At 46.3% G+C, this 12,548-nt stretch overlaps 1 protein-coding gene across 1 annotated transcript in view; it reads left to right on the top strand.

The window, feature by feature from the left end:
• Nucleotides 1-12,548, top strand: part of herc1 (HECT and RLD domain containing E3 ubiquitin protein ligase family member 1) — a 265,419-nt gene that overhangs the window by 149,342 nt on the left and 103,529 nt on the right. Inside the window, exons 34-38 of the mRNA XM_078199818.1 lie at nt 785-961; nt 1,121-1,360; nt 3,972-4,055; nt 7,342-7,856; nt 10,326-11,122. Of these exons, the coding sequence (XP_078055944.1) occupies nt 785-961; nt 1,121-1,360; nt 3,972-4,055; nt 7,342-7,856; nt 10,326-11,122 (1,813 nt within the window). The remainder of the gene's footprint in view (nt 1-784; nt 962-1,120; nt 1,361-3,971; nt 4,056-7,341; nt 7,857-10,325; nt 11,123-12,548) is intronic.

Below are 12,548 nucleotides of genomic sequence, written 5' to 3'. Positions count from 1 at the left end.
TGCGAGATTGGTGGGAAAGCAAAAAGGGAGACAGAGAGAGATGGGGAAGAACAAAGGGAGACGGCGAGAGGGATGGAGAGAAGAAAAGGAGAGTACGAGAGGTGGGGGAGGGGAAAGGGAGACTGCAAAGTTGGCTACTGGGGAGAAGTAAGGGAGACGGAAAGGGAAGTGTGGGCCACTGACACTCGATCTAAATTGATAAGATTTGAACCACCTCTTGAGCTCACTTTACTCATCCAGCCTCATCCCAGTTAAACCAGAAAGAGGCACACTAAAAGTTTTTTTTAAAAAGTTTATTTATTAGTCACAAGTAGGCTAAGATTAACAATGCAATGAAGTTACTGTGAAAATCCCCCTAGTCGCCACACTCCGGCGCCTGTTCGGGTTACACTGAGGGAGAATTTAGCACGGCCAATGCACCCTAACCCGCACGTCTTTGGACTGTGGGAGGAAACCGGAGCACCCGGAGGAAACCCACGCAGACACGGGGAGAATGTGCAGACTCCACACAGGCAGTGACCCGAGGCCAGAATCAAACCTGGGTCTCTGATGCTGTGAGGCAGCAGTGCTAACCACCGTGCCGCCCCGGTGGGTTTGGTTCATGTTACCCATTTAAAACTTTTAACTCCTGCCCCCTTTCTGTCTGTCCGACATACTGGCACAACATGAATTACGTGAACTGTTACATTTTTTAAAACAACTTGGACAGTGTGGATTTCTGTTGAACGTACCGTTGCATTTCACTGAGGAAAACATGGTTTATTACTTATTGCAACTACCACAGAAACAGGGAGAAGTAGAGGAAGAGGATGAAAATCTTCCGATCCAGGAGGTTTCCTTCGATCCGGAGAAAACCCAGTGTTGTGTGGTGGAGAATGGACAAGTTCTTACTCATGGTAGCGGTGGAAAGGGCTATGGATTAGCATCAACTGGAATCGCTTCTGGATGTTATCAATGGAAGGTATGTCCATAATTAAGTGCAGAATACATAAGCCTGTTTTTAAGGAGCAGATAGCTTTTTGAGTTTCCATTTTAAACTTGATCCAGTTTGATAAAGTGCCTTTCAGTTTGATATAGTTGAAGCGTATCAAACAAGTACTTGTAAAAATTTGTTTTCCAGTTCTATATAGTGAAAGAAAATCGAGGCAATGAAGGTACCTGTGTGGGAGTATCTCGCTGGCCCGTGCATGATTTCAACCATCGGACTACCTCAGACATGTGGCTGTACAGGGCTTATAGTGGGAACCTGTACCACAATGGGGAGCAGACGCTCACTCTCTTCAGCTTTACTCAAGGAGACTACATTACATGTGTGTTGGATATGGAGGCCAGGACCATCTCATTTGGAAAAAATGGAGAGGTGAGCTAACTTAAAAATCCTTTATTTGTAAACCCCATAATCAAAATTATATCAGTCAAAACCGTTCAATGCAGAAATTCTTCAAAAGAGGGCGGTACGGTGGCACAGTGGTTAGCCCTGCTGCCCCTCGGCACCAGGGACCCAGATTCGATTCCCGACTTGGGTCACTGTCTGTACGGAGTCTGCACGTTCTCCCTGTGCCTGCATGAGCTTCCCTCCAGGTGCTCTAGTTTCCTCCTCTCACAGTCCAAAGGACGTGCTGGTTAGGCCATACTAAATTCTCCCTCAGTGTACCCAAACAGGTGCCGGAGTGTGGTGACTAGGGGAACAGTCCAAAGATGTGCGGGTTAGGTTGATTGGCCAAGCTAAATTGCCCCTTAGTGTCCCGGGATGCGTAGATTAGAGGGATTAGTGGGTAAATATGAGGGTTAGAGGGATTAGCAGGTTAATATGTAGGGATATGGGGATAGGGCCTGGGTGGGATTGTTGTCGGTGCAGACTCGATGGGCCGAATGGCTTCTTTCTGTACTGTCGGGGTTCTATGGTAGTCGCCACACTCCAGCGCCTGTTCAGGTACACTGAGGGAGAATTTAGCATTGCCAATGCACCTCACCAGCATGTCTTTCGGACTGTGGGAGGAAACCCACGCAGATCCGGGGAAAACATGCAGACTCCGCACAGACAGTGACCCGAGGCCGGAATTGAACCCTGGTCCCTGGCGCTGTGAGGCGGCAGTGCTAACCACTGTGCCCACTGTGCTGTCTCTGGTAATGGATGACCAGTTGACGCAACAGAATTTATTTTAAAATGCAATATTTTCAATATATAAAGAGTTACTGAGATGAGTGTTAGAGTGCAAACAAAGAGCAGGCTGCTGGACTTGGAAAAAGGGTAGTTAGCAGTGAGAACTTTTACAATCCCTATGGGGGATCCCAACCCCTCCCAGATGGAGAGGTCAGCAACAAGAATGCACTTTCAGGACTAATGCAAATTACACATGAATTAACAGACAAGTCAGTGATACTTCAAATATAAAAGTAAATTTACCATTAAATATTCAATACATCGTGTGCAACCACAAGCATTCGTATCATTCCTTGCACAAATTTGGCACCACATAGTCACACAATATGATGTTCTTTATTCATGATGTGGAGATGCCGGCGTTGGACTGGGGTAAGCACAGTAAGAAGTCCAACAGGTTTATTTGGCAGCACTAGCTTTCGAAGTCTCAAGCTCCTTCATCAGGTGAGTGAGGACTTGTGTTCACCTGATGAAGGAGCTTGAGGCTCCGAAAGCTAGTGCTGCCAAATAAACCTGTTGGACTTTAACCTGGTGTTGTGAGACTTCTCGCTGTTCTTTATTCACACAGGGTAGGTCCAACAACAGCTTTCACTTTGAGTTTCACTGAATCACAGAAATCATAGAAACCTGGCAGTGCAGAAGGAGGCCATTTGGCCCATCGAGTCTGCACTGACAACATTCCCATCCTAGGCCTATCCTCACAACCCCACACATTAACCCCACTCATTTACCCCACTAATCCCTCTAACCTACACACCCTGGGGCACTAGGGAGCAATGTAGCATGGCCAATCAACCTAATTGGACTGTGGGAGGAAACCGGAGCACCCGGAGGAAACCCACACAGACACTGGGAGAACGTACAAACTCCACACAGACAGTGACCCAAGCTGGGAATCAAACCCAGGTCCCTGGCGCTGTGAGGCAGCAGTTCCACCCACAACACTGGTATGGTTATTATCAGCGACGCACACTTCTACAGACATGCTCTCCCTCAGGTTATAACTGATGGTTTGGCTTTCCAAAGATTCTCTTCAACCAATTAACCAAAACACCTCAGCTCGTGGTTTAGCCACTTCTGCTAAAACATCCAGCTCGTTCACTTCTCTGAACATTCCACCTCGTTTTCCAGATTTTAGATATTTTTGAACCGCTTGCACGGTGCCTCCAAGTGCTCCTGTCTCCTTTTCTGTCAAACAGAAAAAAAAATTACTTCTATCTGATCCTCTTTCTGTCTTTGTCTGTTTTTTCTTTGTGCATCCGTGCTTTCATCCTCCGCCTCCTCCACTTGTAGCTCTCCTTTGTCTGGCTATATGGTTCCTGGTTTTGACTTCCTTCCTGTTGGGAAATGCTTTCAGGTTGTCAGTCACACAGACTAGTGCTACTTATTATCCAAGAAAATTGCAATTGTATATTTACATTTGAAGCAAACACTTTAAAAGAATGTTTGAAAATTTAAAAAAAAACTATTACAGATTGTGCAGACATCGTAAAGATTTTCCTCACTGTATTGCTTCAATCACCATTGGGTACAATTCTCGGGCTACACTTTGGGAATATCTGAAGATTTAATGGCAAAGTTTTAAAAAAGAAAAGTGAGGGATTTTCGGACGAGCAATTTTCTATGAAAATCTACTGCTTGGAAAATCTCAGTTTAGATATTTAGGGTATTTACTACTTAATGTGTGCTAATCCAAGTGCAGCTCTGCTAGAGATTGCCTGGGAAAATTTTATCATAAAGTTTGCTGCATTCATTGTTGTGGAGTGCATTGAAATAAAGCCTGAGTTGGTTTTTCCTTTCCTTCCAGGAGCCCAAACTAGCTTTTGAAGATGTGGATGCGACTGAATTGTACCCTTGTGTAATGTTCTATAGCAGCAACCCTGGTGAAAAGGTAAAGACTCTATTCAAACAGCAGCACGTTTTCAGTGGGATGCTCACAGCAAGTTTACTGTTTTTCAAAATGATAGGAGCATTACATCATGGGTATCATATTGCATTTATATTGGGTCTAATGGGGTGATGATGCCGCCCTCCTTGTTTTCCACCATCAGTTTAATATCCGGGCCGGTGTCGTCAACAACCGCTTAGTGGCCGGAATTCTCCCAAAAAACTTCTAAGTGTTGAATTCGCGTGCAAACTGGAGTAATCCACGCTGGGTTTTTTTCAGTGGGAGTTCAGACTAGAGTCTCCCACACTCTATGCACTGCAGATGCCACCACCTTGAATGTCATTACAGATCAGTGGGTGGGCCTATTCCCATCCGGGGAGGTTGATATAACTGGCTCCTGCGCGTGCGCAGTGGCCCCGCACTGTCAGTTTCCCGATTGCCAGCCAGCTCAATCACTGGCCAGCCCGAGACCCCTGCAGTGCTGTCCTTCCAACGCGCGTGCCCCCCACCCCACCCACAGCCTGATCGTGCCCACCCCCGATCCTTCCTGGGCCAGCCCTGACCCCCATCCTGATCTCCAGCTCCTCCCAGCAAGCAGAGCAGATCGCGCTGGGAGACAATAGCAAGGCGCGAATCCCCCACAACGCTCCCACGCAATTCTCCCGGCCCACTGCGTTTAAAAAGTTAGCGCAGCGGGACGGGAAAATCACGGCCAGTGTCTTTAATGTGCTCAGACATCCAAATGGAGAGTTGTCGGACAGTATTTGACATTGCCACGCAAGGAGATATTAAGACGGGAGACTAAATGCTTGGTCAAAACGAGCAATCTGAAAGAGAAATTGGCTGTCAAGAGGTTTAAGGAGACCTGGATGCTGCAACAGTGCAAATCGGTAATGTCCTGTCAGTCTGCCTTGGTGAGTCCAGGCCAGTTGTGTTGGCGTTGCTGCTGATTGTACGTTGGTCAAATAAGGAGCTCGCCAGAAGCAACCCTGGTTTAATGTAAAAATAAGTGTTGGGAATATTCACCGATTCTGGCAGCATCTGGAGAGAGAGAGAGTTAACGTTTCAAGTCGATGATCTCATTGAAACGTTAACTCTGCTTCTCTCTCCACAGGTGCTATTGGCCCCTGCCCATCCTGGAGAGAAGTTTCTACCTGGCTGTTTGCTGCTCGTGCCACTCTATTGCTGTGTGTTCTGCCAGCGGCAGTGTAACCAAACGTTTAACTGTCGAACCCGGCGTTTTCACTCAGCTTTTCAGCTGACCAACTGGAAACTTCCTTCAGTGTTGGGCAGGTTCAGAAGTTGTCGTAGACTTTGGGTACAGACAACACTTAAACTCAAGCTTTAATAATTTGTGCACAAGTGAGAACACAATGCAGCGCGCCGCCCCGCATTGCAGGGTGTTCTCACCTGTGCACAAGTTATTGCCTCGGGGCGGCACAGTGGTTAGCACCGCTGCCTCACAGCGCCAGGGACCCGGGTTCAATTCCGGCCTTGGATGACTGTCTATGTGGAGTTTGCACATTCTCCCCGTGTCTGCATGCGTTTTCTCCCGGTGTCGTGGTGGGAGTGTGGAATGAGCTGCCGCATAAAGTGGTAAATGCGGGGTCACTTTTAACATTTAAGAAAAACTTGACGGGTTCATGGATGAGAGGGGTGTGGAGGGATATGGTCCAAGTGCAGGTCAGTGGGACTAGGCATAAAATGGTTTGGCACAGACAAGAAGGGCCAAAAGGCCTGTTTCTGAGCTGTAATTTTCTATGGTTCTATGGTGCTCCGGTAAACTCCTGCAGTCCAAAGATGTGTGGGTTAGGTTGATTGGCCATGCTAAATTAACCCCAGTGTCAGGGGGGCTAACAAAGATAAATGCATTGGGTTATGGAGATAGGGCCTGGGTGGGATTGTGGTCGGTGCACTCGATGGGCTGAATAGTCTCCTTTTGCACTGTAGGGTTTCTATGATTCTAAGTTAATAAAGCCTGGAAATGGAGTACTCTGGGCTTAAGTGTTGTCTGTACCCAAAGTCTACGACAGTTCTTGGAGGTTCCACTAAGACTTGAACTTGGATCGCTGGATTCAGAGTCCAGAGTGCTAACCATGATATCATGGAGCCTCCAACAAACCATCCTTCAGGGTTGGGCAGGTTCAGAAGTCAAATGGGAGAGCTTGAAACTAATTAAAATGGCGAGGGAGGGCAAACAAAGACGACAAGTGCAGAGTCTCTCTGCAACTTTCTATTATCTTTGTTCTTTTCCAACAGTTCAGTTGCTCCTAACTGTAGTCTTGTCTCCTGCATCTGCCTCACCACATGTTTCACCCTCTGGGTATATTTTCTGACGAGCAAGGTTATTCCCACCGGTGCGGTTCAGACATGTGGCTGCCAGGAACAGTGGGTGTGACATCTCAACAGCTGTCTGCCCATTGAGTCTGCCAATTGCTGGAGGGGGGTGGAGTGGGGGTGGGGGTGGGGGGCAGTTGCTATCTTGCATCTGTTAGCATATTCTGCACCTGCAATAAAAAAAAGTTTTCTGAACAAAGTTGAAATACAGTTTGACAGATTGATTTATTTCCCTTTAAAGCACACAACAGATGTGCACTTCGCATTGGCTGATCCGGCACATTGCTTCATTTGGAGCAGTGGGGTGCATGATGCCTAATGGTAGCTTCTTCAAGGGGCACTTCAGGTGGCCGAATGTTTGAAGGCGGGTGGAGAATTCCACTTACTGCTGGGCACATTGTTCTGAAGGAGTGAGGGGGGGGAGAGAGGGAGAGAGACTGTGGAGGATCACTCAATAGCAACCCTGTCGCAGCAGCTAAAAGTCTGGGATGCCTCCCTTGCCCGGGGCCCGGCTTCCCTCCCTTGCCCAGGGGCCCGGCTTCCCTCCCTTGCCCAGGGGCCATCGTCAATCCGCAGACTGACGAAAGTCAAGCAATCTTTCTTTCTTTCAAGGGTTTTCTCTCTGTTTTATCACCCATTCTACAGCAGGTTCTGCTGGGGTTGTCATTGCGTGAAATTGCATAATAATAATGACCTTTCGGCATGAAGGATAAATCTGCTTTTATTAATGTGCATTGCTTGAGGTTTGATGGACACGGCTGGATTAGACGCTTGATTAGTTTTTAAAAATCTGTTGCCGGAACTTGTTTGTTTTTGAGATTAATTAAAATTGGAAAAACTATTGGGAAGTTATCAGTGATATAAAATTTCATTTAAGATGTTAGTCACTTTTTATTTGAAGTTATGCTTTGCTCCCTTTGTATTTGAGTCTAATCATTTATTTTGCTTCTAGGTTAAAATCTGTGAAATGCAAATGCGGGGCACCCCTAGGGATCTGCTACCTGGCGATCCTATCTGTAGCCCGGTAGCCACTGTACTGGCAGAGGCTACTATCCAGCTCATCCGTATTCTACATCGTACAGACAAGTGGACCCACTGCATAAACAAAAACATGATGGACCGTTTGCAGAAGGTCAAATCCTGCATTAAAGAAGTCGGCCACAAACTGAAGAAGAGCCGCTCTGTGCAAAGCCGAGAAGAGCACGAGATGAAAGAGGAAGGGAAAGAGGAGGAAAGGGGGAAGTATAGCAAGCACGGCTTGGCCGAGCTCACGGAAATCCAGCTGAGAACCCTGTGCACTGAGGTGTGGCCTGTGCTGGCGGTAATCGGTGGTGTGGACACAGGCCTCCGAGTTGGAGGGAGGTGCATTCACAAGCAGACTGGGAGGCATGCCACTCTTTTGGGTGTCGTCAAGGAAGGGAGCACTTCCGCAAAGGTGCAGTGGGATGATGCAGAAATAACAATAAGGTAGGTACAATGCAAGCCTTCATTGGAACCGACTAATTGGTGTAAGCTTACTAGTATTTACAGTGCGTGTGCCCCAGGCACTTCCTCTCTGTGCATGTGTCGATATTATAAGACCATAAGACATAGGAGCGGAAGTAAGGCCATTCGGCAGATCGAGTCCACTCCACCATTCAATCATGGTTGATTTCAACTCCATTTACCCGCTCTCTCCCCATAGCCCTTAATTCCTCGAGAAATCAAGAATTTATCAATTTCTGTCTTGAAGACGCTCAACGTCTCGGCCTCCACAGCCCTCTGTGGCAATGAATTCCACAGACCCACCACTCTCTGGCTGAAGAAATTTCTCCTCATCTCTGTTCTAAAGTGACTCCCTTTTATTCTAAGGCTGTGCCCCCGCGTCCTAGTCTCCCCTGTTAATGGAAACAACTTCCGTACGTCCATCCTATCTAAGCCGTTCATTATCTTGTAAGTTTCTATCAGATCTCCCCTCAACCTCCTAAACTCCAATGAATATAATCCCACGATCCTCAGACGTTCATCGTATTATGGGTGAGATTTTCCAGCCTCCCAGCCGTGTTGTTTCCCGCCGGCGGGAGATGGCGCGTTGTTTGCTAGTGACGGGATTCCCGCTGCTGTCAGTAGGAATTCCCATTGACATCACCCCACACACCAGCGGGAAACCTACAGGCGGGGGTGCACAGCCGGCGGGACTGGAGAATCCCACCGCGAATGGCCAGAGAATTCCGGCCGAGATGTCCTTTAGTGTAGCTCAAGGTGAGGTACAGGAGGTGCTGCTCTAGGACAAAGGTTTTAGCAGCTTTCTGTGACAGGAACTGTATTAAGAGGAAATTTTACACTTTTAAAAATAATACAGATTTTAATAATGTAGATTTATGCATATCGATATGCCTGGCATATTACATTAATATAAAATATAATTTTTTTGTATGTATCCCTGTACTTTCACACTTTTTTCAGAATCGGTTCTTTTTGAAACACAACACATGGCTGTGATCTTTTCAATTTTTAAACCTTAACAAAGACGTGACTTTTATTGCATTTTCTGCATAAATTAAAGTGAAGCCTCGAATTTTATCCTTTTAGTTATAGCCAATCAAAGTCTCAACCAGAGAGACATTCCAGATCCAAGCTGATGAGACAGGCAAGCCTCTTCCTGTCTTGGGCTTAATCTACATGATCCAAGCTGATAGGAGCAGGTATTGCACCCCCTCCTGTGCTTGAATTTTATTACGAGTGGCAAAGTAACAGCTCTCACCTCTGACCACAAAGAAAGCTTCCCACAAAGATCTAGTAAGTAGTTTCACAACATCAGGTTAAAGTCCAACAGGTTTATTTGGTAGCACGAGCTTTCGGAGCACTGCTGCTTCATCAGGCGAGTGCAGGATTTGTTTCACAAACAGGGCATATACAGACACAAATTCAATGATAAGACAATGGTTGGAATGCGAGTCTGAACAGGTAATCAAGTCTTTACAGGTGCAGACAATGCGAGTGGACTATCAGTTTCCGATTGCCAAGTTCCGCACACATGAGGATGGCCTCAACCGGGATCTTGGGTTCATTTCACACTATCTGTAACCCCCACGACTTGCCTGGGCTTGCAAAATCTCACTAAGTGTCCTTAAGCCTCTCTGCACTTGCATTGTCTGCGCCTGTAAACACTTGATTACCTATTAAGACTCGCATTCCAAGTGTTTACAGGCACAGACAATACTTTCTTGGAGTCCAGATGTTTGGATTGGATATTTTAGGCTCTGAGGAGCAGAATCATAGAGTCCCTACAGTGTTGAAGGAGGCCATTTGGCCCATCGAGTCTGCACCAACTCTCTGACAGAGTATTTTACCCAGGCTCTCTCATCCCGCCCTATCCTTGCAACACATTTGCCATGACTAATCCATCTAATCTGCACATCTTGGGATACTAAGGGGCAAGTATTTTTTAACATGGCCGATCCACTTAACCAGCACATATTTGGACTAGAAGCTACCTGCATTTGTATTATTTATGTAGTGTAATTTTTAAAGTTACTGAGATGGAGTAGATTTTTTCAGGAATTGTTTGTGTCTCTAATTTAATACGGCGTGGCTGTTGATTGCGAGTTAATATTTGATTTTTCCTAATTTTAATTGCTGAATTCTTCTAATCTTGTAACATCAAATAAGTCATGAGACATTTGAACGACTTGCTTGTGCCATAATGTGTATTTGCTTTAAAATTAGTATTTATGATTTTTAAACTGTCTGAAGGAAGTTCTTCATTTATCTTTGTCTATCCTCTTTGTATAAAGTGAATTTTGGCCTATTTTATTTTTGCACTAGTCTGCTAATTCATAAACTTCATGACTTTCTGCATCCATATACTTATTCCTCTATAACATAGTCTTCTGTGCATTCCTCCTTTCTATCCCTCACTTGCTTTCTCCCATGTCGTTCTGAATCTGATTAAAGCTTCCCTACTTCTTGGTCACCCAGTGACACACCACTGTACAACCTGGAGCCCTGTGACCCCCTGCCGTTTGACGTCTCACGATTCCGTGGGTTGACGGCCTCTCTGCTGCTTGACCTCACCTACTTAACCGGCATCCACGAGGATGGGGCCAAACAGAGCGCCAGGAGGCACGAGAAGAAGCACCGGCATGAATCTGAAGACAAAGCGGAGACGGAGCAGAAAGCCGAGGCAGACCTCGCCAAAGAAACGGTGGATCCACGAGTGACGACGCAGAGCTCTGAGGAAGCCAAAGGCTTCATGCAAGGAGGAGCTTCCGGTTCTCGGTCGGAAAATGACATTTCAGCTTGCACTATGGATTCTGTGCATCTCAGTTTAGATTCTCAGCACCATCCACTGGAGGGAAAGCGCAAACTCCACGAGCACGCACTCCGAAACCATGATTTAGTTCAGTCGGAAATCCGCGCGGTTCAGTTGTCCTACTTGTGTCTGGGTGCGATGAAGACGCTTAGCGCGCTGCTGAGCTGCAGCAAGTATGCCGAGCTGCTGCTGATCCCGAAGGTTTTAACCGAGAACAGCCACAACTCGGACTGCGCTGGGTCACCAGTTATCCAGGACGACGTGGAAATGAGAGCGGCGCTGCAGTTTCTGATGCGCCACATGGTGAAACGGGCTGTCATGCGCTCGCCAATTAAGAGAGCGTTGGGATTGTCGGACCTGGAGCGGGCGCAGGCCATGATTTATAAACTGATTGTGAACTCGCTGCTGGACGACCAATTTGGTGGCAAAGTTAAACCAGGTATGCTCATTTCTGAATGTCCAGATGAACATGCTTAGGCAGCCGGGCATTGTTTGTGTGATAGGAAATACTTTGTTTGGATTAGCCTATAGTTCAGCTATCAGAATTCCGTATTGCTATTGTTTCCATGCTGAATTAGTTAAAAACTGATATACAGCACAGTTGTCATACATGCAAGGAAGTGTGGCACAGTGAAGGTGGCACAGTGGTTAGCACTGCTGCCTCACAGCGCCAGCGATACGGTTTCGCTTCCTGGCTTGGCTCATTGCCTGTGCAGAGTCTGCACGTATAAGTTCATAAGATATAGGAGCAGAATTAGGCCATTCGGCCCATTGAGTCCGCTCCGCCATTCGATCATGGCCGATATGCTCCTCATCCCCATTTTCCTGCCTTCTCCTCATAACCCTTCAACCCATTACCAATTAAAAATCTGTCTAACTCCTCAAATTTACTCACTGTCCCAGCATCCACCGCACTTTGGGGCAATGAATTCCACAGATTTGCAACCCTTTGGGAGAAGGAGTTTCTCCTCAACTCTGTTTTAAATTTGCTGCCCCTTATCCTGAGACTATGACCTCTCGTTGTCCCCGTGTCTGCGTGGGTTTCCTCCCACAGTCTGAAAGATGTGCTGGTTGGGTGCATTGGCCATGCTAAATTCTCCCTCAGTGTACCCGAACAGATGCTGGAATGTGGCGACTAGGGGGTTTTCACAGTAACTTCATTGCAGTGTTAATGTAAGCCTACTTGTGACACTAATAATTAAGCTTTTAAAAACAACTTGAAACAATAGTTGGTCAGTTTGATCAAGGTACATTAGTTAAGATTTCTACAGGGATATTGTTTACTTTTCCCCCTTTTTTACAATTTGTAACTCGTTTCCTCTTCACGATGCCCTGCACCAAGATATCATTTCCAAACAGAATAGCAGAAAGCATTCTTGGGCTGTAAGGAACTGGGTGGCTGGAGGTCTGTGGGAATGTTAGTTAATGTCCATTTGCTTTGTGTGTGGTGCTGGGAGAAGGTCGTATATTTGTCCACAAGGATTTTTTTTGGACCATTTTCTGTCACTTTTTTTTGTCATTAGACCTCCAATGGTTTGGGGAAAGGGGTTCATAGTTTGATCAAGACACATGCAAATAACTAAAGCCCCAGATCATCACAAAAGTTGATTAGCTGTCTCCAGTAAAAGATTTTAATTATATTTATTATAATAATCAGATCTGTTTGTCTGGGTTCATTGCTGGCAAGATTGAGTTAAATATGAAGTGTTTCAGTTTTTAAAGTTTATTTATTAGTGTCACAACTAGGCTTACATTAACACTGCACTGAAGTTACTGTGAAAATCCCCTAGTCGCCACACTCCGCCGCCTGTTCGGGCACACTGAGGGAGAATTTAGCACGGCCAATGCACCCTAACTTGCACGTC

The sequence above is a fragment of the Mustelus asterias genome, chromosome 29 (genome assembly GCF_964213995.1).
Source record: "Mustelus asterias chromosome 29, sMusAst1.hap1.1, whole genome shotgun sequence".
Classification (NCBI taxonomy): domain Eukaryota; kingdom Metazoa; phylum Chordata; class Chondrichthyes; order Carcharhiniformes; family Triakidae; genus Mustelus; species Mustelus asterias.
The sequence above is the reverse complement of the archived record's forward strand: the minus strand, read 5'-3'. Positions and strand labels throughout refer to the sequence as shown.